General features: G+C 39.3%; 2 protein-coding genes across 2 annotated transcripts in view; one reads left to right on the top strand and one right to left on the bottom strand.

Moving 5' to 3' along the window:
• Positions 1-1,261, top strand: part of ANKAR (ankyrin and armadillo repeat containing) — a 38,195-nt gene extending 36,934 nt beyond the window's left edge. The window contains exons 21-22 of the mRNA XM_015817001.1: positions 192-238; positions 1,017-1,261. Of these exons, the coding sequence (XP_015672487.1) occupies positions 192-238; positions 1,017-1,261 (292 nt within the window). The remainder of the gene's footprint in view (positions 1-191; positions 239-1,016) is intronic.
• Positions 1,262-2,569: 1,308 nt separating this feature from the next.
• OSGEPL1 (O-sialoglycoprotein endopeptidase like 1) lies at positions 2,570-18,881 on the bottom strand. Its single transcript, XM_015817198.1, has 9 exons — positions 18,858-18,881; positions 15,207-15,269; positions 12,887-13,134; positions 10,723-11,110; positions 9,187-9,391; positions 8,942-9,090; positions 6,572-6,702; positions 5,198-5,269; positions 2,570-3,373 (listed from the first exon to the last, which is right to left on the bottom strand). Exons 2-9 carry the CDS (start codon positions 15,219-15,221, stop codon positions 3,295-3,297), a joined length of 1,287 nt encoding a protein of 428 aa, XP_015672684.1. The 5' UTR covers positions 15,222-15,269; positions 18,858-18,881; the 3' UTR covers positions 2,570-3,294.
• Between the last annotated feature and the right edge of the window lie 3,140 nt (positions 18,882-22,021).

Consider the following 22,021-nt stretch of genomic DNA (forward strand, 5'->3'; position numbering starts at 1 on the left):
TCAGTTTAGAAACATAGAATGGGTTATATTAGGTTTAATTGTTAAACGGGGGGGGGGGGGAAGAATGGTTAACAGAATTCTCAAACTACATTATTTAAGAATAGTTTCTGGACTTTAATGAAAGTACTTTACAGAGGGCCTAGGCAGTTATCTGCATCGTTAACTTAATAGCTGTTTTTTTTTTTTTTCAGCCTGGAGATAAACGGAGGGCCACCTGCTGTCCCTGTACACATACGAGGTAATTTATGCCTAGCTAATAGATATAATGCAGTACACAAATCAAGAAAGCATTTGATAACCACATAAAATATATAAAAGGTTAAATATGCCTCCTAATCCAGATAGATTTGTGGGGAGTGGGCTGGGCATATATTAAAAAAAAACGCATTATCTAATAAGCTTGTGACCCACAGATGTGGCTAGACTTCTAATGTTGCATTCCACCAGAAATTACTTATCATTCAAACTGTTGTTCTTGAAAGCTCATCAACTTGGTGAGATGGTCGATCTAAAGAAATGGGCTTTAAAATGAATACGTGGAAGCCAGTGGCATGCTAGCTGGGGAATTCTGCGTGTTGCGGCCCACACATCTTTTAACTTTGAAAAACACTGATCTAAAAAGATCAAGAGCTGGGCACATCTATATCCAGGTTCCCTCCATAAGAATGACCACTGCTGCTTCTGTTCCATATCTGGGTCTGACAATCTGCTTCCCCAACAACCTTCTCCAGACTTCCACTCCCAAAGGGAAGGTTGGACACCAGACAGTAATTTTGTGGCATGGCTGGATTAAGAGGTGGCCTCAACCAGGACACACCGCCGCCATTTTCAAGGTGGCTGGAACCATTCTCCAATGCTGCTACTCACTCCACCTCTAGCTGTTCAAATGAACCAGGTGGAATAAGGATCCAGCCCACAAGTAGTCCTACTCATGTTGCAACATTACGTGGCTGAACAGTCTGAAATACTCTGCAGATAATACCAATAGTAGTAAAAGCAGTGTTTTTATTTTCTAGAAAAATTTCGAGGTACTGGTGTTAAAGTATACAAAGGAAAGTTTCGTCCGAAGGATTCTCTCTTTTTAATTCCCCCAACTTCGTATATAATGGGAAGATTAAAAACTCCGGAGAAACCCCGCATTCCAGCATCTGGACACTATCAATTTCCACACACAACAACATCTGACCTCATTCAGGTTTCAAGACCAAGAATTGTTAATGTCGAGGCACTCAAACATAGTTTGTCCGAAGAGAAATTTTAAATGTCTTGTCTATATTGTGGTAGCGGAAAAGATGTTGTTACCATACAGTTTCACGCAAATAAAAATATGATTGCATTTGTAATGGATTTATTCCAAATTGGGAAAACAACCGCAAGAAATCGATACAGAAGGAATAAAAACCGTGGCAATCAGATATGACTTTATGTGTGAAAAGCAATTAATATGAAGAATCAGGGCAAGTTAAAAGGTATCTTTATTTCAAATAATATAGCACTGCAGCAAAAAAGGGACATGAAATGTTAATACCATTCATTCACTGATAAGCTCTTGAAAACAAGCGCTCTGCATGAGGCAAATGGCTGTAAAGATACCACTTGCAAATCTTGGATAACTTCAAAGATTATCTGCTGTTTATGTCATGGTTCCGACTAATTAAACACTTCAAAGAACTTTCAGGCATGTTTATCCTAAAGCCTTTATTAACAGTGTTATAAACTGACGGCAATCATGGAGGTTTATGCCAGAATCTGAATTCCTCTTGCTGGCATCTAACTTTTCTTGCTAAACCCCTCCCTTATCTTGCAGTCACAGGTCACATCTTCCAATTAGCCCAGAGGGCAGAGATTCACTTCCGTTCCTTTTCCCGGGCTTTTGTTGTTATTCCCCTCCCTTTTCTCTGTCATCTGAATTAACCCTAAAAATACCAGACAGTTCTGCATATTTTGTCAAAGCAAGAATATTCAATATTAGCAGCGTTGACAGTTTACCTATGGATTCCATGTTTTTTTAAACTCGCATAATTATTTGTTTCCTTTACACGCCAGTTATTTCTGCTACACGTAGTCCTCAACTTATGACAATTGAGCCCAACATTTCTATTGCTAAGCAAGACAATTGAGTTTTGCCCCATTTTACGACCTTCCTTGCCACGGCTATTAAGTGAATCGCAACAATTGTTAAGTTACTAACACAGTTGTTAAGGGAATCTGGCTTCCCCATTGACTTTGCTTCTCAAAAGATTGCAAAAGATGAGCACGAGTCCAAGGCACTGCAACTGTCATAAATACCTGTCAGTTGCCAAGCATCTGAATTTTGAGCATGTGACCACAGAGATGCTGTGTCAAGATCACAAGTGTGAAAAATGATCGTAGGTCACTTTTTCAGTGCTGTTGTAACTTTGGTCACTAAACAAATGGTTGTAAGTCAAGGATTTACCTGTATTCAAATCTCCATCTATTTTTCCTCTTCTCACCATTGTAGCTATTCCTTCTTTTTATTCTATTTCCTTCCTTTTTCTCCCCTTAACTTTCAGCTGTTTTTGCTGGAAGAAGGGAAGGAAATATTTGTATAATTCCGTTGTGTTGGAGTGGTTTGCATCCAAGAGAAAGTATGGTTGGTTTATATTAATGGAAATCAATCCATTTGGTAAAGGGAGAACCTTATTTTACAAGCAATTGTATTTAGTAGTTATTAATTGAACCAAAGTGATTTTTTTTTTGGCCTGCTTCTATGCTTTTTGGAACGTAGCTTCTGGCAGTTATATCCACTTGCATACATATATAAACAGATGTAAAAACTGACATGTGCTCACTTATACTGGGTGAAAGAGTGGAACATTGAAGATTTATTTCAGCTGAAATTTGCAAACCAAGATTACTTAAGTGGGGAAGCTGGGTACTGCACTTACTCCTCCTCCCCCCTTATTTTTGAGGGTATTATTTTAAATTCGGACCAAACATGCACAATATCTAATCCTTTTACTTCTGCAAATAATTATTATTAAACCACTGAAAAATGCCATAATTTAATCGATAATGGAACATATGTCCAAATTTACAAACAATAAAATGTTTAGAAATCCCTTCCTCTTTATAGTGACTAAAAATTTATCTCCTGGGTTGTTTTTTTTCATTTTCATATCTTAATTTTTCCTCAGCTTATAATTAAATTATTTGGCAATGTCACATAATTGGTCCAGATGACCAGGGGGCAATAAAATGGAGTCCCCATTAAAAACATTTTTGAAAATAACAATTTCACTTTTTTTCCAGACAATTGAAAAATACCAAACATCATACTGCTAGATTTAGCCCTGGCACTTTGATGAAAGCTTCTTTTACTTGTTCTGAGATATCAGTTCCAAGTGGAGCTCTAAAAGATAACACAAAACACTACAATTAAACACATAACACAAATTCAAGAATGTAGAATTAATTATATCTTACAAATATATGCATATTTCGCTTCTCTGAGATCCTTCCACGTATAATGAAAATTATTATAAAATCAGTAATTTATATAGTTGAATCTATATAAGCCACATTCAAAACAATACGTACACCTATCTCTATTTCTGTATTCAACCTACTTGTTCCAAAGAAGAAGGATGCAGATTCAATTTTTATTTTAGGTAAAAACATTGCTGACTTGATCTTACTTTTTCATAGCTATACCTTTTTATGTTTGGAAATATTTGGTCCAATATTTAATCCTGATTATAGTTTTAAATGCATAGTTGGAAAGAAAACTGTTGGACTGGTTTCCATTGAATTGATCTTAGGTTGTATTTTGAGTAACAATGCATCATATATAAAGGTTGAATGCTGAGAAAATAGTATTAATAAAATTTCCAATAGAAAGCTCAAATCCTAATGAAAAACAAGTACAGATTTGCTTTTTGGAGAATTAATATATATAATTCTAACAACACAAACTTGTAAAACATTACTATCTTGTATACTGACATAAAATAACACACAAATGTCCAACATCTATTACGACAAACATTGTGTATTCTATAATCAGAAATTTTTAAAGGGGGGAATTTTATGCAACACACAATTTTTAAAAAGGCTTTAAACCTACTGTGGTACTATGTATAATGTATAAAATGACTATGGGGACAAGAATGAAAAAATATCATTAATTCAATAATACTTAAAACTACACATTTTTTGTTTCTATAATATTCTTGAGGAACTTAGGGATTTCTTCAACTGTGATTTAAGCTTCAACCAAAGAACTTTTAAAAACTCAGTTTACGATTTATGCAAATACCTTCTTGTCATTCAACACGCCAACCGGGGCTGGCGTTTTTATTTTAGCACTGAACACCCTTACAACTTTTGACAAAGGCATTTCTTTTTCAAATAATAATTCTATTATTTTTACTAGTTTCGTAAAAGAAATAATACTTCTATAATTTTTAAGATTAAGTAGGGAAAATAATGTGATTTATTTATTGATTTATTAAATCTACTGGCTACCCATCTTACCACAGGGTAAGTCTTTAAAAAGGGAAGAAGAAAATAAATTCTGTGCCAAAGAATTATTAGTCATATACAATAATTGTGCAAAAATAAACTTGGCACGTTTTCCTAATTCATTACATTTTGCTAGGTTTTTCAGGTAACATTCAAATGCTCCGGATCAAATATGGAACATTCTATCTAAAGGAAAAACCAACCAAACTGTCAAACCAGAACCTAGACCAGGGGTAGGCAACTTTGGCTCTTTTATGACTCGTGGACTTCAACTCCCAGAATTCCTGAGCCAGCATGGCTCAGCTTGGAAACCTCTCCCTTTCCCCTCAGCATGGCTGGCTCAGGAATTCTGGGAGTTGAAGTCCACGAGTCATAAAAGAGCCAAGGTTGCCTACCCCTGATCTAGACTAAAGAAATGGATAGCAATTTACGTATAACCCTGAATAGGCCTTCTCTGTTAGGAAAGCAAATTATTTTAACCTTCTCCAGTCTCATGCTTTGTAGATGTGCAACAGCTAAAGACGTTCTAGAAATTGAGTTCCAACATGGCTTGGGGATTCCAAGTGGGAATGGTTTGGGGATGTAATTTTTTTTAAAGAATTCAATATACACCCCCCTTTTCTTATCCCAATTTTTTTCTCCTATGATTTTGACCAGCATATTGACAATAAAGCAGACAAAGAAAAGTTCAGTGAAATAGTTAATTACTTACTTTGGTTCATACCTGAAATTTTCTAAATGATAAAAGATATCTAGTCCTGCAGAAAGTTTTTCAATTCCATTCCTATAAAGGAAATATTTACGCAATTAAGTAAAACAACTTCATTTCTCTGTTACCTTACAATGAGTATAAAACATTGATCACATTGATCACAAAACAATGATGGGCAGAGTCTTCAACCATACTGTCGTATTTTCCATTAGATATTATTCCTGTTAATCTAATTATTTTCACTATAAGAAGGAACTTGAGGCATCTTTCTTGCAAAATAAACCTGATTTCCTTCACATTTTTTAATTAAAAAAAAAAGCAAAGGCAGCATGTTTCTGTAAAAATCATGATGTGGGGGGGGGCTTTGTACATAATGAATTATCTAGGTGTTTGCCAATTTCATACAGGAAATGCATCTCTAATATTTATGCTTATGTATAGGTAGTCCTTGAGGTACGAGAAGCCATTTAATACCTTTTAAAGTTACAATAGCATATGGCCCCATTTTAAGATTATGACAACTGCAGCATGCCCATGTGCTGCAGTCATTTGCCCTTAATACCCACCACAACTATGCTGCAGCACCCCCCACCTTTCCCCAATCCCACCTCACCAGAACCCTGCAGCACGTTGATCTCTCCCCACATACCTATCATGCATCACACTTACCTTCTGACGTTCTCCAGCTCTCTCATGTTGTAGAAGGAGGGCAGGCCACATGTTTCCAGCCTGCGCAGTGGCGATCCAAATTTTGGCATGGGACAGTGACCCAAAAGCTTTCAGAATCGCTCCATGTGACTGCACAAAGAAGCAAGCCATTCCAAAATCTGGAAAGCCTTGGAGCTCTTTGAAAGGGAAGTGAGGAGGAAGGTGTTTGGCCTGGTGGAGTGGGAATCAGGCCTACGATTGGGAGAGGGGGAGTGGGAAAAAGCCAGTCAAGACCCAAGACGTGAGAAGTGGAACATGGGGCATCTTGGGGGTGGGGGAAGCCTTGGAAGGGCCAGGGTAGGCAGGCCTGTGCCTGTGCTAGGCCTCCAACTGCCTCCCCCCCCCCATGAGGCACCCCACATTCTGCTTAGCAACCCACCTGTTAGTTTGATGATTCATTGAAGAGACCAGTGATTGGGGGGGGGGAGTTGTTAAGTAAGACATTTCACCTAAAGACTGTCACAACATGTGGCCATAATGGGCAGGTTCCATTATGGTCGTATCTCGAAGACTACCTATGCTCCAAAGACATACACGGTATATTCACACAAAATGTATATGATGTTTCCCATTATACTACTTATGCATACCGGTATATTTTGGAAAATTATCATAACATTCTGCAATTATGCATCTCCTTCAACACTGAAAAAAATCTTTCCTTACCATGCAATCATAACACCATTGTCAGTGCAAAGCCTTGGAGGTGGACAAACCAATGTGAAATTAGTAGCATCTGCTAGAAGTTGCAGAGATCTACGGACATATTGGTTACTTGCGACACCTCCTGAAACTACCTGAAAACAAAGTTGAAAGAGAAATCCGCATTAACAGTATATAGTTGCATGTCAATGGGGAAACATAAAATATGAGCATGCTGTCCTTATAATCTTTCAGAATTAAATATGATACAGAAAAAAGGTAAATTTATAGGCTGTAAAGTACAGTGCATTCAGAAAATATTCAGACCCCCTTCACTTTTGTCAATTTTGTTATGCTACACTTGTTCAAATTCATTTTTTTCTCAATCTACATTCAATACCCCATAATGATAAAGTGAAAACAGAATTTTAGAAATGTCTGTAAATTTACTAAAAATAAAAAACTGAAATATCACATTGGCGTAAGTATTCAGACCCTTTGCAACAACACTTGAAATTTAGCTCAGGTGCCTCCCAGTTCTCTGGATCGTTGCTGACACGTTCCTACACCTTGAATGGAGTCGACCTGTGGTAAATTAAATTTATTTGGAGAGGCACACACCTCTCTATAGAAGGCCTCACAGCTGACAATGCGTACTGTGGCAGAAAGAAACTGCCTGCAGAGCTCAGAGACAGGATTATTGCAAGACACAGATCTGGGGAAGGCTACAATAAAATTTCTGCTGCACTGAAGGTTCCTAAGAGCACAGTGGCCTCCATAATTCTCAAATGTAAGATGTTTGGCACAATCAGCATTCTTCCAGGAGCTAATTGCCCGGTCAAATTGAGCAATTAGGGGAGAAGGGCCTTAGTAAGAGAGGTGACCAAGAACCCGATGGTCACTCTGACTGAGCTCCAGAGATCCTGGGTGGAGATGGGACACAGTTCAGAAGGACAACAATCACTGCAGCCCTCCATCGATCGGTGCTTTATGGCAGAGTGGCTAGATGGAAGCCGCTCCTCAGAACAAAACACATGAAAGCCCGTTTGAAATTTGCAAAAAAAGCACCTGAGGGACTCTCAGACTGTGAGGGACACGATTCTCTGGTCTGATGAAACCAAGGTTGAACTGCTTGGCCTCAATTCTAAACATTAGGTCTGGAGGAAACCAGGCACCGCTCATCACCTCCCCAATACCATCCCAACAGTGAAGCATGGTGGTGGCAGCATCATGCTGTGGGGGTGTTTTTCAGCAGCAGGGAGTGGGAGACTGGTCAGGGTTGAGGAAAAGCTGAATGGAGCAAAATACAGCGATATTCTCAATGGAAATCTGTTCCACAGCACTCAGGACCTCAGACTTGGCTGAAGATTCACGTTCCAACATGACAACGATCCTAAACACACAGCCAAGACAACACAGAAGTGGCTTAGAGACAACTCCGTGAAATGTCTTAGAGTGGTCCAGCCAGAGCCCTGACTTGATCCCTATTGAACATCTCTGGAGGGACCTGAAAATGGCTGTCCGCCGACCATCCAACCTGACTTGAGCGTGAGAGGATTTGCAAGAAAGAATGGCAGAAAATCCCCCAAATCCAGGTGTGCAAAGCTTGTTGTGTCATACCCAAAAAGACTCGAGGCTGGTTGTTGTTGTTGTTAGTTGCGAAGTCGTGTCCGACCCATCGCGACCCCATGGATAACGTTCCTCCAGGCCTTCCTGTCCTCTACCATCTTCTGGAGTCCATTTAAGCTCACGCCTACTGCTTCAGTGACTCCATCCAGCCACCTCATTCTCTGTCGTCCCCTTCTTCTGTTGCTCTCAATATTTCCCAGCATTAGGCCCTTCTCCAGTGAGTCCTTCCTTCTCATTAGATGGCCAAAGTATTTTAGTTTCAACTTCAGGATCTGATCTTCCAAAGAGCAGTCAGGGTTGATCTCCTCTAGGACTGACCGGTTTGATCGCCTTGCAGTCCAGGGGACTCGCAGGAGTCTTCTCCAGCACCATAGTTGCTGCCAAAGATGAGTGAAGGATCTGAATATTTATCTCAATGTGATATTTCAGTTTTTTAAAAAAATAAAGTTACAGACATTTCTAAAATTCCATTTTCACTTTGTTATTATGGGGTGCTGAGTTAATTAATGAGAAAAAATGAATTTCAACAACTGTAGAATCAGGCGCAGCATAACAAAACTGACAAAAGTGAAGGGGGGGTCTGAATACTTTCTGAATGCACTGTAAATCCTTATTATCACAGTGTTGGTAACAGTTCCCACAGTAACTATGAAACTCAAGAAATATACATTTAAATTGCTGGCCAGTTCACTGTTACCATGATCAAGAAGCAAACAATTTTGGAATCTGAGATAATGAAAGGTGTAACCTTCCCACAGAACTCACCAGAGTTTCCTTTCCTGGGGGTATGATTCCTTTCTCTTTGCAGAAGAGAATAGCCCGATGTGTTCGCTCAGCAATGTGAACAGTCATTGCATGCAGGGCTGCGGCAGCAAGATCCGGAAGACAGGAGAGATGTTGCCCTTCCAGAAGGCCTGCAGGAATTACCATCAGATAGATTTTGCAAAGCAGACATGCAGCAAAACATACACACACACACACACAGTTTGTGACTCTTTGGGCAAAAATACCTTCTGCCTTTTCTTCTTTTGAAATCTTTCTAGTGATTTCGCTTTGCAATCCAGCAAAAGAGAAGGTGCAATCACGGTATCGCAGCATTGGGATTGTGAATTTGTAACGCAGAATGTTACCCTGCCTGGCCAAGGTTTCTATTGCTCTCCCACCATTCATGCCAGAGCACTCTGGATGATTATGTAAAGAAAGACTTCTAGCTACCTTAAAAATAAAAGAAAGGAAAGGAAAAGAAAAGAAAAGAAATATCTGTTCACAACAGATTCAGGAAATATCTCATTTCAAGTTTACAACATAATTTTTTTAAAGCAATCTTTCTTATTAACTTACCCAATAGGTATTTTGGACAAAATATAAGTGATGTGTATTTTCACGATGCAGCACAAGTGAATATGCTTCATACATAAATGAAGTGCGCTGACTTATATCAATAAAATTAATCATGCCTTTTTTTAAACAATGGATAGATTGTATTCCTATTTAAAGAAAGGATTTCCCCCCCTAAATATATATATATGTATGTTGCACCATGGGATATCTTAAATTTGAGTACAGGTAGTCCTCGACTTACAACCATAATTGAGCCCAACATTTCTGTTGCTAAGCGAAACATTTGTTAAGCAAATTTGCCCATTTTACGACAGTTCTTAAGTGAATCACTGCAGTTGTTAATAACACTGTTGTTAAGTGAATCTAGTTTCCCCGTTGACTTTGCTTATAAGGTCACAAAAGGTGATCGTATGACCCCGGAACGCTGCAACCGTCATTAAAATGAGTCAGTTTCCAAGCATCTGAATTTTGATCACATGATCATGGGGATGCTGCAACGGTCATAAGTCACTTTTTTCAGTGCTGTCGTAACTCTGAGTGGTCACTAAGTTACAGGTAAGTCAAGGACCACCTGTAATCTATACTTTTTCAGGTAAATGAGAATATATGACTGAAATGACTCCTGTTCCTAGTTTTTATTATCTTACTGGTATTTTGGCGAGTGGGTTTTATGTTGATTTTATCACTCGGGCCACCGATGGAATCAAGCTGGGGGCTGCATTTTGCCTTTGGGTTATATGAGTGTTGCAGGCAGTTTGGCTTATATTATCCTGCCATTTCCAGAGTAAAGGAGCTTTTTGGCCTGTTTTCTGGGTGTTTTAGAGCTGGAGAGGTTTAATGAGAAAATGGAACAAAATCAATTCCCATCAGAATTGGGATGGTGAAATGGTAATAGGTGAGTGGAAATGAGATGCTAGGGAAACACATGCAGTCAAGGGCAACCTACACTTGCTGTAAAACAATGCTCCTGGAAGATACATATGTAGTGGATCCCCAAATGTGAAAAACCTCTAAGAAGTTGCCACCAAAATATAATCTCACAGAAGTGAGAAATTATTGAGTACACGGAGGGTAATTTTGTCGCTTTAAACTTTACGTTTGTGTACTAGCCCTACTCAGTTTTTGGATGGTGCCTCAGGATATTACTCAAAGGATCTTGGTTTAAAAATATTTATACGTCAATAATCTATATTAAAATAAATCACCTTGTCAAGCATGTCCCCCGGTGCGATGTCCTTTGTCTCTCCAAGGAGAAGAAAATCTGAAACACCTTGAGCTACTGCCAGTATACAGTGACCCCCCGAGAGTAAAAGGACAAGAAAAGGAAAGGCTACGAGATTCGTCAGCCGGGCAGTAAGTGCGTGTGCTTCCATATGATGGATAGGGATAAAAGGTTTCTGATGTTTCTTCACCAGTTCTAAACTATATTTCAATCCGATTCCAAGGCTTAACGCAAGTCCTGGCATCACAGTTGTTGCAATAGCCGAGATGTCCTCCATATTGACACCACTGGCTGAGACTGCATGTTGCACTACCCTTGCGATATTTTCTTGGTGAAGCTGTTGTGCTACTGAAGGAATAATGCCACCTGTTCTAATGAGAAACAAACATCTACATGTGAAATCTATTAGCCTGATTGTAATAATTTTATAACATAATTATATTATATACCATATAATCTTAATATATTACCGATAGGAATGTATATGTAATAATACTGCAATTACATCGTGCTTAATATATTATTATAATTTAACAATAATACAGGAGGATTGATGTTCTGCCAGTTCCCTTTTTTTCCCTACCTGTCTTGTCTGACTGTTCTGCCATATCATCTTGACACTACCGGCAGATCCTGCCAGTACAGATGGTCCTTGACTTACAACAATTCAAAGTTACAACGGCACTGGAAAAAGTGACTGACCATTTTTCACACTTACGACCATTGCAGCATCCCGATGGCGACATGATTTACACTCAAGATGCTTGACAACTGACTCACATTTATGACGGTTGCAATGTCCTGCCGTCATGTGATCCCCTTCTGTGACCTTCTGACCAGCAGTCAATTCACTTAACAACCGTGTTATTAATTTAACAACTGCAGTGATTCACTTAACAAATGTGGCCAGAAAAGTCATAAAATGGGGCTGAACAAATTTTTCACTTAGCAACATAAATTTTGAGCTCAATTGCGGTCGTAAGTTGAGGACTACCTGTATAGTTTCCGAAACAGCAATGAAGCTTGAGATTATGGGCCGTTAGAGAATGGTAATATTTTACTGACCCTTTTTAGTCTCTTTGATATCATTCATCACATTACAGTGATTATAATTAAGTCTGTCTTACAGGATTCCTCTGACGGGGTGAGAGAAAAATCACTGATTTATTCAGAAATGTATATAGCTGCTCATAAAATACCATATAAACTCCTTAGGATTCTGGAGGGAAAATGGCAAGTAAGTGCAAGAAACAAATTGTGGTTTAAATCTACTTTTTCCAACTTCCTGTGGTGTTCTAGATCCATGGGCTCCTTTTTCTTTCCTGTTTTACAGGAAAGCTGGTAACTCAGCAATTCACGACTTTTAATTCAAACAGAGTTTCCTTGGAAATGCTTTTGGTCAAAACCCCGTTCTTTCACTGAACTTGAAAACCTCACAACTATCATCAATGCTCATAACATGGAAGTTTTGCTACAGAACATGCTTTGGGGGGAAGGGGGACAAGACTTCAAACAAGAGTGTTCTGAAATTCCAGTGAATAAAAACTTTTATCAGCCATTTCTTGATACAAGAAGGACCTATTTGGCCTGTTCCACCGATTTTGAATAGAAAACTAGAAACAGTGTGACAGCAACCTAACATAATATGAACTACAGGCCATTTTCCAGATATCTTTAAATGGGGATATAAAACATGACATAAAATAGTTCATATTCCAGTATTGGTTAAGTTTTAACTTCTTTATAAACTGTACTCATTCTTTGCTCCCAAAGGAGGACTCTACAAGAATGGTATGTTCCTTTTCTAAAAATCAATTTTAGCAGCATAAAATAAAACTTTACAGATTTTTATTAAGTTGTAATAAAATGTTTTCTCTGGATGCCTTCAGTGCTTCAGTGAGTCAAACTGGCATCATTTCTAGCTCAAAGCCCTAATTTTAAAGCAAAGAATTTGCTTTAAAGATTTCTAGAACATAGAAGGAATGCACAGAAAACATAGAAATGGCAATATTTATACACACACACACACACACAAATATACACACATACACACATACAAACACACACACACACACACACACAGCAACACAGCCCAGGCAAATTTTAGCAACTGAAACATAATTTCACCCACAATAAGAATTACTTACTTTAAATGAACATCAGTTTGAGAATGTAATGCTTCTCCTAAAATGCTACCAGTTTCATCCACCACAGCAGCTCCTGTATCATCGCAGCTCGTTTCTATTCCCAGGACTATTTTAGTAGAAAAGGATTTGCCATCATGAACAGAGACCTTTCTTAAATAATCATTCCAAAAACACATAGGAATCTTCAATGTTCTTCCCAAACTGGTCGCTGTTAAAGGTTTCAGAAAATTAGGACCCCTACAAAGAAACTGTACAGAAACAAAATTTAGAATAGTATCTACTAAAAATCTGCTTCTTACACATTCTAAGCTGAGAGTGTTTCATGCTGATGAAACCAGAAAGGTTTTTTGTTTTTGGTTTAGAGGGAAGCTATGACTGATGTACCACAACAGGTACACCCACATGGCATGCTAAATGTTTTGAGTAAACTTAGAACTAAAGTGCATATGGGATAAAGTTCTGTAAAATATTATTGCCACTATTCCCTAAAGATGAAACAGCCAGTTTGGTGTAGTGATTAAGGCATCAAACTAGAAATCAGGAGACTTGTGGGTTCCAGTCCTGCCTTGCGCACAAAGACAGCTTTGGGCTAGTCCAGGGGTAGGCAACCTTGGCTCTTTTATGACTCGTGGACTTCAACTCCCAGAATTCCTGAGCCAGCATGGCTCAGTTTGGAAACCTCTCCCTTTCCCCTCAGCGTGGCTGGCTCAGGAATTCTGGGAATTGAAGTCCACGAGTCATAAAAGAGCCAAGGTTGCCTATCCCTGGGCTAGTCACACCCTCTCTGACCTAGAAGAAAGAAGGCACTGGCAAACCACTTTTGAAAAACCTTGCCAAGAAAACTATGGGACTAATCCTAACAATCACTAAGAGTCAACACCAACTCAAAGGCACACACAGAAGAAAAAAAATCCCTAAAGATCTCACACTTTCACAAGGGAAAAGTTTGAATACTCTTCCACCCTACCAGCTAGAAATTTGGAGAGTTGCAAATTCTAATACATCTGGGGATTCTCAGCTTTTAGAAGGCAGTTTTAATTGTGATATTTAATATGTTTTTATATTCTTGAGTACGTTATTTAATGTATACTGGCTTTAATGTATGGATAATGTAATTTGTTAAATAGCCCATTTCTATTAAACTAAATCTATTAACTTACTGCTGTTCAATTTAGATTTTAAGATGATCTGATAAAACTTTCATTCTCTTTCTCGAAATCTAAGCCAGAATCCAGGTTGCAGAATTGCTATTTAAACCTTACTAAAAATAATAATTAGGGCAGGGGTCCCCAACCCTCGGGCCGAGGCCCACTACCAGGCAGTCACCTATACAGAACCAGGCTGCACGAGAGGCAGGCTCCACTCACACATATACGGAGCTGTGTGCGTGCCCGCTGGCCCAAAGTCTGGTTCCCCTCTCCCCCCCGCCAGCTGGGCCGCCAAGCTTCAAAGGTTGGGGACAGCTGCATTAGGGCTTTTCGAGACAAGCTTTTAGAGACAAATGTAGTCCTAGACTTACAACCATTCGTTTAGTGACAGTTCAAAGTTACAGTGGCACAGAAAAAAGTTTTCACTGGTTTTCACACTTACGATGTTGTAGCATCTCCATGGCCACGTGATCAAAATTTAGGTGTCTGGCAACTGGCATGCATTTGTAACAATTGCACTGTCCTGGGGTCCTGGGATCACCGTTTGTAACCTTCCCAGATAACCTCTGATAAGCAAAGTCAATGGGGCAAGCTGGATTCATTTAACAACCATGTGATTCACTTAACAGCTGCAGTGATTTGCTTAACAGCTGTGACAAAAAAATGTTGCAAAAGGGGGAAAAACTCACTTAACTACCTTCCTTAGCAATGGAAGTTTCGGGCTCAATTATGGTTGTAAGTCAAAAACTACCTGTAGTCAGTCATTAAACAGAAGTCAAGATATCTTCCTTCAAAATTGTGGAACATTATCCTATCATTTCCTTGAACTCAAACATGTACTAATCTGTTATTGGAATAAATACAATTCTTCCTCCTAGTAAATACATCGGTTGCTAATGCTAGTGTTGCATCTTGGGCCTTTACTGTTACAGCAACAAATAATACAACACCTACCATACAAACTTTCCCCATTTTGTAAATCTTAAATTTGTAACGAATTCTGCATTTTTTTTAATGAGTTGGCTGCACTGCATGAAGTATAGCCTATACATAAAACCTGTCATCCATATGCAAAATATTTCTATCTAGATGTAAAAACTAAGCACTGAGATCAGCTTAATAAGCTAAGCATTTAAAACTGACTGAAAATGCTTAATATATGGTGTTTTTACCTGGGTCAGAGCCATGGTTTGAGGATAGGCTTCCTGAATTCACATTTTGCATTTCAAGATCTCCTAAGATAAACAAAATTTGAAATAAGAAACCTACATAAAATAGCATTTCTCATGTGCTTTCCCAGAAAAGCGAGTTAAGTAGCTTAATCCCGTATTTCTCATTTTTGCAACTGTAACTGCAAATCCAAAGACAACTGCAGGTAAATTGGGTTCAGTTACAATCAATAGTGACTTCCATTATACTATTACTGAATTATTGTATATCTTATCTTTATGCTTTAAGATGGTCATGCAAAAATTATGCCTACAGAATTGGATTTTGACACATTGCAAATGCAACAAGGGGGAATTTCAGCAGTAGACCAGAAATGAAACTGTGTTGATTCTTTATTTGAAATCAGCACCGACTTTTGTGACCATTGAGCATCAAGAGCATATATTGAGACAACAGTTGTCTCAATATATGCTCTTGATGCTCAATAGTCGCAAAAGATTTCTTTAAAAAGGTCATACAGCCTCCCCCACCTTATGTCCACAATAGGTACATATGCATACGTAATTTAGATTTCAAGCACTACCCGATTCATAAATTCCCAAAATGAATAAATAAAACCCTTTAATATTCCTTTTAAAATATATCCTAATCTCAAAGCACATTTTGGCTTAACAAATCCGTCTTATTTTATGTTTATGTTATGTTTATGTTCCATATACCCACACTTCTACAGAGAAATCCCAGGGGCACCTTAATTTTAATTATTAGAATCAAGATTTGTTACATTAATGTTCTTTTTGTACAACTGTTTCCCTGCCATTAAAGTCCAGTTTTTATTACAGCGAACACAAGAACTACAAGATTAGCATTTGTAAACACAGTGTTGGAATTTTCCTACAGGAATTATCTATGCTAGAAATATTACAAATGTTTCTTCATGGCAGGAATGCAATGATCTTAATGAGCCTGAGCAGATTCTGAACAATCTTTGCACAGGATTCCTGTCATCACTAGTTTTAAACAAGATAATTAGGAGATCATAAACTCATCATTAAATTGTTTTAATGGTGGCATGCTTTTTCTTTTAAAAATCATTGAATTACCATTCCTATGAGTGTACACTATTTATCTATATAATAACATCATTTTCTAACATAGCCCTCTTTAACTTAAACCCTCTTTAAGTCCAAATAAATTGGGACAACCAATGCCAATACCAAATTTGTATCAAAATCAGTTTCGATATTATCAATGCTATGAATTCTACACAAGAACAGAATGGTAACCAGACACTAAGTATGTGTGCCAGAAAATCAAGATTTAATTTATAGCTTAAGAACTGAGATATACAGTATGTAAACAAAAGAAGGTTACAACATCAAGAGGAAAAAGAACTATGATGATAATGTATTCAACTAATGCAATAGCTTGTGTTTTTTCAGGTGAACATCAAAGAACTACTTTCTGTGAATCACACTGTACACTCTAAATATGATATGTTGAAAAAAAAGTAGGTATGTTGAAAAAGGGAGGAAAACAAACCAATTCCGTGTGTTTTTTTAATCTTATCTGCATCCTAAACAAAACATAATGCTACTTTCCCTCTGTAATACTGAGCAAACAGGCTCTTAAAAACAACATCTATTTGTCCTTGCAAGCCTGAAAAAAAAATCACAAGTTTGCAGCGAAAAAAGAAAACCAATCACCTGATAATACATCATGTATAAATATACTAAACACAGTTTCTAATGCTCCAAGGAACATTATAAAAGAACTCATTTTTTTTCTGATTGCAGTGTTTCAAACTCATGTAAATTTAACTGGAGAGCCAATGTTTAAGGCACCAGGCTGGAAAACAGGAGACCTGAGAGTTCGATTTCCGCCTTAGGCATAAAATTCAGATGGGTAATTTTGGGCCACTCTCTCTTAGCCCAACTCATGTCACAGGGTTATTGTGAGAAAAATAGAAGGCAGAAGGAGTATTATGTATACTTGCTCCTTGAGTTACTTATAAAGTAATAAAGTCAGGATTAAGGGATCTGAAAGAGAGGGGCAATTAAGAGATATGAAATATAAATAAATAAAAATCGAATAGATAACAATTGCCTTATACCTAAACAGTACAGGTAATTCTTCACTTATAATGGCAACTGGGGCCAAAATTGCTGTCACTAAACAATGTTGTCGTAAAGCTGATGCCATGTGACCATATCACTTAGTGATGTTAATTCTGGCAGTCCCGGCTGCCATTGTTAAATAAGGACTTCATAAAACTGCAATTTCTGATTTCCTGCTGGCTTCTTCAATGACCTTGTAAAAAGCTATAGGTATAGGATAACATTGGAAATCATAATCACATGATTACAGTTTGCAAAACTTTATAATTGCAAACTGAGTGCCTGGATCATAATCACATGACCACTGGGACACTGCAATGGCCAGAACTATGAGGACCCAATGTAAGTACCAGTTTCCTGTTATATATTTGGCAGCCTACAGAGAAAATATTCGTGTACAATGAATATAGAAAATCTACATCTCCTGCTAAAATACCAGGTTTCTGAGATGTAAAAAATATTAGACCAAAATAAATGACTTCAGAATCTAAAGCTGTACAATTCAGTTGAAAAACAAACTGAAAAACTTGTAGGGGAAAAAATAAAACATATAATGTGGTTGCATAAAGATGTACACCTTTCAACTCATACTTTGTTGAAGCATCTTTTGATTTTTATGACAACATTCAGTCTTTTGACATTGGAGCCTATCAGCATGGCACTTTCTGCCTTGAAAACCTTTACCTACTCTTCTTTGTAAAGACCCCAAACCTGTCAGCTTGCAAGGGCATCTCCTGGGTACAGCCCACAAATTTTCAGCTGGATTCAGGTCTGGCCGATCCATTCCAAAACTTGGATCTTCTTCTGGTAAAGCCATTATTTCGTTGATCTGAAGGTGTGTTTTGGGTGAAGGTGTGTTATATTGAAAGGTGAAATTCCTCTTCATCTTCAGGAACGGACTCACTTAATCAGGACAAAACCAACCAGCTATATTCATGGATAGAGTGCCAGTTGTACTCTTTCTTGGACCAGGAGTCCCTTCAGATAACTCTTGTCCTGATCATTCACAATTAGATATGCGTTAATGTGGGAAGCAGTACACGAAACTAGTATGATACTGGAGAGAAAATGCACTCAAATAGCTGTTTAGTCAAGAAGCGTGGAAAGAACGCTGCCTTGGAAACGCCGCTCCCCAGAGACACATCTTGAGATGGAATTATCTTGCATCATATGAAAATAAATAAGGCAGGGTTTTATCGCGGCAGGATAGGAAGCACGTGCGAAGGGTGCAGGGCCGATTCTCCAACACGTGGTTTCTGGATTTCGCCTACATTCAGTTTAAGCTCCTTCCTTTCTGCAGGAATTCTGCAGAAGTCGGAGTCAGCACATTTAAAAGATACCAGGTTAGAGAAAGGCTTGTTCTCCGGTTCACAAGACCTGCAGCTCTTTTAGCGTTTTTCTCAGCAATAAGCTTACATTAGCAAGAGTGGCCCCATCCCTAGCATAAAAAGCCTTTGCTTGTCACAGCCTGTCCTCGGTTTCCGAAGCCTTTGTCGGCCGAATGCCGTCCCCCCCCCGCCCCTCCCCGCATATTACCTCACGTTTGGGGCACCCGCCCATCGTACAGCCTCCGCGGAAGAATATCCCCTTTGGCCCCGGCAGCGTAAGGACCCAGAGACGCCCTTCGCCCCGAGTCTCGGGAAAAGGCCATGGTCACGTGAGGGGACGACGGCCAATTGAATTACAAGCAAGATATTGCACGACTCGCCGGAGGGGGGGAAAAAACCCCTCTTCGCTTCAGAAGAGGTGGCAAGGCTAAAGAGGGTGATTAAAAATGGCAAGCACCATCAATTTCCGGTTTGGAGGAGGCTGAAGTGAACAGAGTGCGGATCGCTTGCATTTCATAGGACTGCTTTGAGAAGGGAGAGGGGATAGCAAAGTTACGATTACCTTTGATGGAATTTTTGAATGGAGCCATAACAAAAAAAAGAACTAGGCAGTTATGGGGAGGTTCCACGCATAGTCATTTTTGATGCATAATTGTAGATGACGCTTGCATGGTTTTTGTTTTTTTTTTAATGGCCAAGAAGCCATTAAAGTATATTTGTTGTGGATGCGATAACTTCTATTTCTTTCCACTCTGTAGTGGCAGATATTTTGCTGTGTGATAAGTCATGCTAAATGTCTAGGGAGATTCTCAGTCATCCAGATCATGGTTGTCCCAAAGGTGCTTTTTCAAGAGGCAACTGGAATTTGTTTGTCTTTAAAGATTTTTGCTTTTCATCAAAAAAGCTTCTTCAGCTCTGACTGGATGGTGGGGAATGGAAAGATTTATATTCCTTGCAGACAGCTGGTCATTTGCATTCTTGTAGATGGATTGAGGCCACTTGGAGGTTTATGTGTCCTCAAAGTCACCTGACTAGTGCAAATGGATGTGGAACCTTCTTGGAACTGCTGAAAGGACTGTGTTGTAGACTGTAGATAGATTAGAATAACAGAGTTGGAAGGGATCTTGAAGGTCATCCATTCCACCACCACCCCGCCCAAGCAGGAGACCCTACACCATTTCTGACAGATGGCAGCCCAACCTCTTTATGAAACCCTCCAGTGATGAAGCTCCCACAACTTCTGAAGGCAAGCTGTTCCATTGGTTGATTGTTCTGTCAGAAAATTTCTCCTTATTTCTAGGTTGAATCTCTTCTAGATCAGTTTCCATCCGTTATTCCTTTTCTGACCTTCAGGTGCTTTGGAAAATAGGTTGACCCCCCCTCCTCTCTGTGACAGTCCCTCAAATATTGGAACGCTGCTATCATGTCACCACTGGTCCTTCTCTTCACTAGACTAGCCATTACCAGTTTCTGTAACCATTCTTCATGTTTTAGCCTCCAGTCCCCTAATCATCTTCGTTGCTCTTTTCTGCACTTTCTAGAGTCTCAACAACTTTTACTGGATGCAGTACTCTAGTTGTGGTCTTACTAAGGCTTTATAGAGTGGTATTAGTACAAGTGATCTTGATTGAGTCTGTTAATGCAATTTAGGATTGCATTGGCTTTCTTGGCTGCCGCTGCACAGTTGGCTCGTATTTAATTAATTGTCCACTCCAAGATCCCTCTCACAATTACTGCTACTCACCCAATCTATATGTGTACTTTTGGTTTTTCTTGCCTAAGTGTAAGACTACTTTTCACTACATTGAATTTTGTTAGATAGGGCCCAGTGTTCAACTCTGTCAAGATCCATCTGGATCTTGAGCCTATCATTTAGGGTGTTGGCTATTCCTGCCAGTTTAGTATCATCTGCGAATTTGATGAGTACTCTCATCGAAGTCATTTATGAAAATATTGAACAGCACTAGGCCTAAGACGGAACCTTGTGGTATGATGTTGTATTCCTCCCCGTTGAGAGAGCTGTTCAGTTTTGACATAGATGGCCTCTTTGACCCCTTTCAAACCAGCAGTCCTGTCCAAAATGTGGACTTTGCTGTCTTCAAGAGTGGCCTTTGTCTTTTAAATGCAGATGGACTGCTGAATCTTGTCCTGGTGGGTTTGTTCTCTTATGTTCTGCCATGCGTTTATGAAGTGATTTTGTTTCCCCAATGTACAGATCTGTACATCTCACTGCATTGTACTGCATATACCATGTTGCTCAGTTTGTGTCTAGCTGTTTTATTTTAACCTTGGGGGTGGATGAGCTGCTGCATTACATTCTTGGGTTTAAAGTGTGCATGCATGTTGTGTTAGCTGAAGAACATGTGGGCCAGTGCCTTACAGATCCACGTTTTATTCAATTAAGACCATTTTTTGAATGTATATGATACACTAAGCCAGGGGTGTCAAACTGCCAGCCCGCAGGCCGGATGCGTCACCAGGAAACTGCGCTCACCCCATTGCCAGCAATGGAGAAAAAGCTCCGATACGTCGCACGACATCACTTACTGTCGCGAGTTTGACATGTCTGCACTAAGCCATTAAGTGTGCTGAGTTTCTGTAACGTGCCAGGGCAAAATGACGTTGATTGGTTTATGATGCATTATGTTAGCCAAACTGATTAGAATCGCCAGCACCTTCATATTATATTAAAATTGTATGTTTAATAAGTAGCAGCTATCTGGGTTGATAGAAGTAAGGTTTATATGTATAACACAAGGTTTATAAACCATAAAGCTATTATATGGTGATTTATCATGTTGTTACTGGATTAAGAGCCATGAGCCTAGACATGTTTCAATTATAGTGAAAAGAATGGCCTAAAGCAGGGCTTTTCAACCAGTGGTACGGGTACCACCTGTGGTACATTGGCACCTGGCAGGTGGTACGCGACCATCCTAGAAAAGTGGTAGCGGGGTAGGGGAATGAGCTGAACCAGTGGCAGCACTGCACAAGCCTGAGCGAGAGATGACTGGAACTGCAGGGCTGTCAGGGCTCAGCGGAAGCGCCAGGATCAGTGCCGCTTTATAGCTGATCGGCGCTTCTTCAGGGCTGTCAGGGCTCAGAAGAAGTGCCACGATCAGCGCCAGGCTCCAGCTGAAGCTTGGCGGTGATCCTGGTGCTTCTGCTGAGCCCTGAAGAAGCACCAATCAGCTGGAAAGCAGCATTGATCCTGGCACTTCTGCTGAGCCCAGAAGAAGTGCCGATCAGCTGGAATGTTGCAGCATCTCCAGGGTCTTGTGATTTACATTCAGATGCTTGGCAACTGGTTGATATTTATGACGGTCGGTGTCCCAGGGTCATGTGAAGTGATCAAAACCTGCTGCAACCACC

The sequence above is a fragment of the Protobothrops mucrosquamatus genome, unplaced genomic scaffold (genome assembly GCF_001527695.2).
Source record: "Protobothrops mucrosquamatus isolate PMUCROS unplaced genomic scaffold, P.Mucros_1.0 scaffold_125, whole genome shotgun sequence".
Taxonomy (NCBI): domain Eukaryota; kingdom Metazoa; phylum Chordata; class Lepidosauria; order Squamata; family Viperidae; genus Protobothrops; species Protobothrops mucrosquamatus.

Bases quoted from the DNA above. Each gene is read 5' to 3' on its own strand.
- OSGEPL1 (XM_015817198.1), bottom strand. The intron at 9,392-10,722 runs GTGATTTATTTT...TTTATTTTTAAG, and splicing joins CGGGGGACATGCTTGACAAG to GTAGCTAGAAGTCTTTCTTT. The intron at 9,091-9,186 runs GTATTTTTGCCC...TAATTCCTGCAG, and splicing joins AAAAGAAGAAAAGGCAGAAG to GCCTTCTGGAAGGGCAACAT.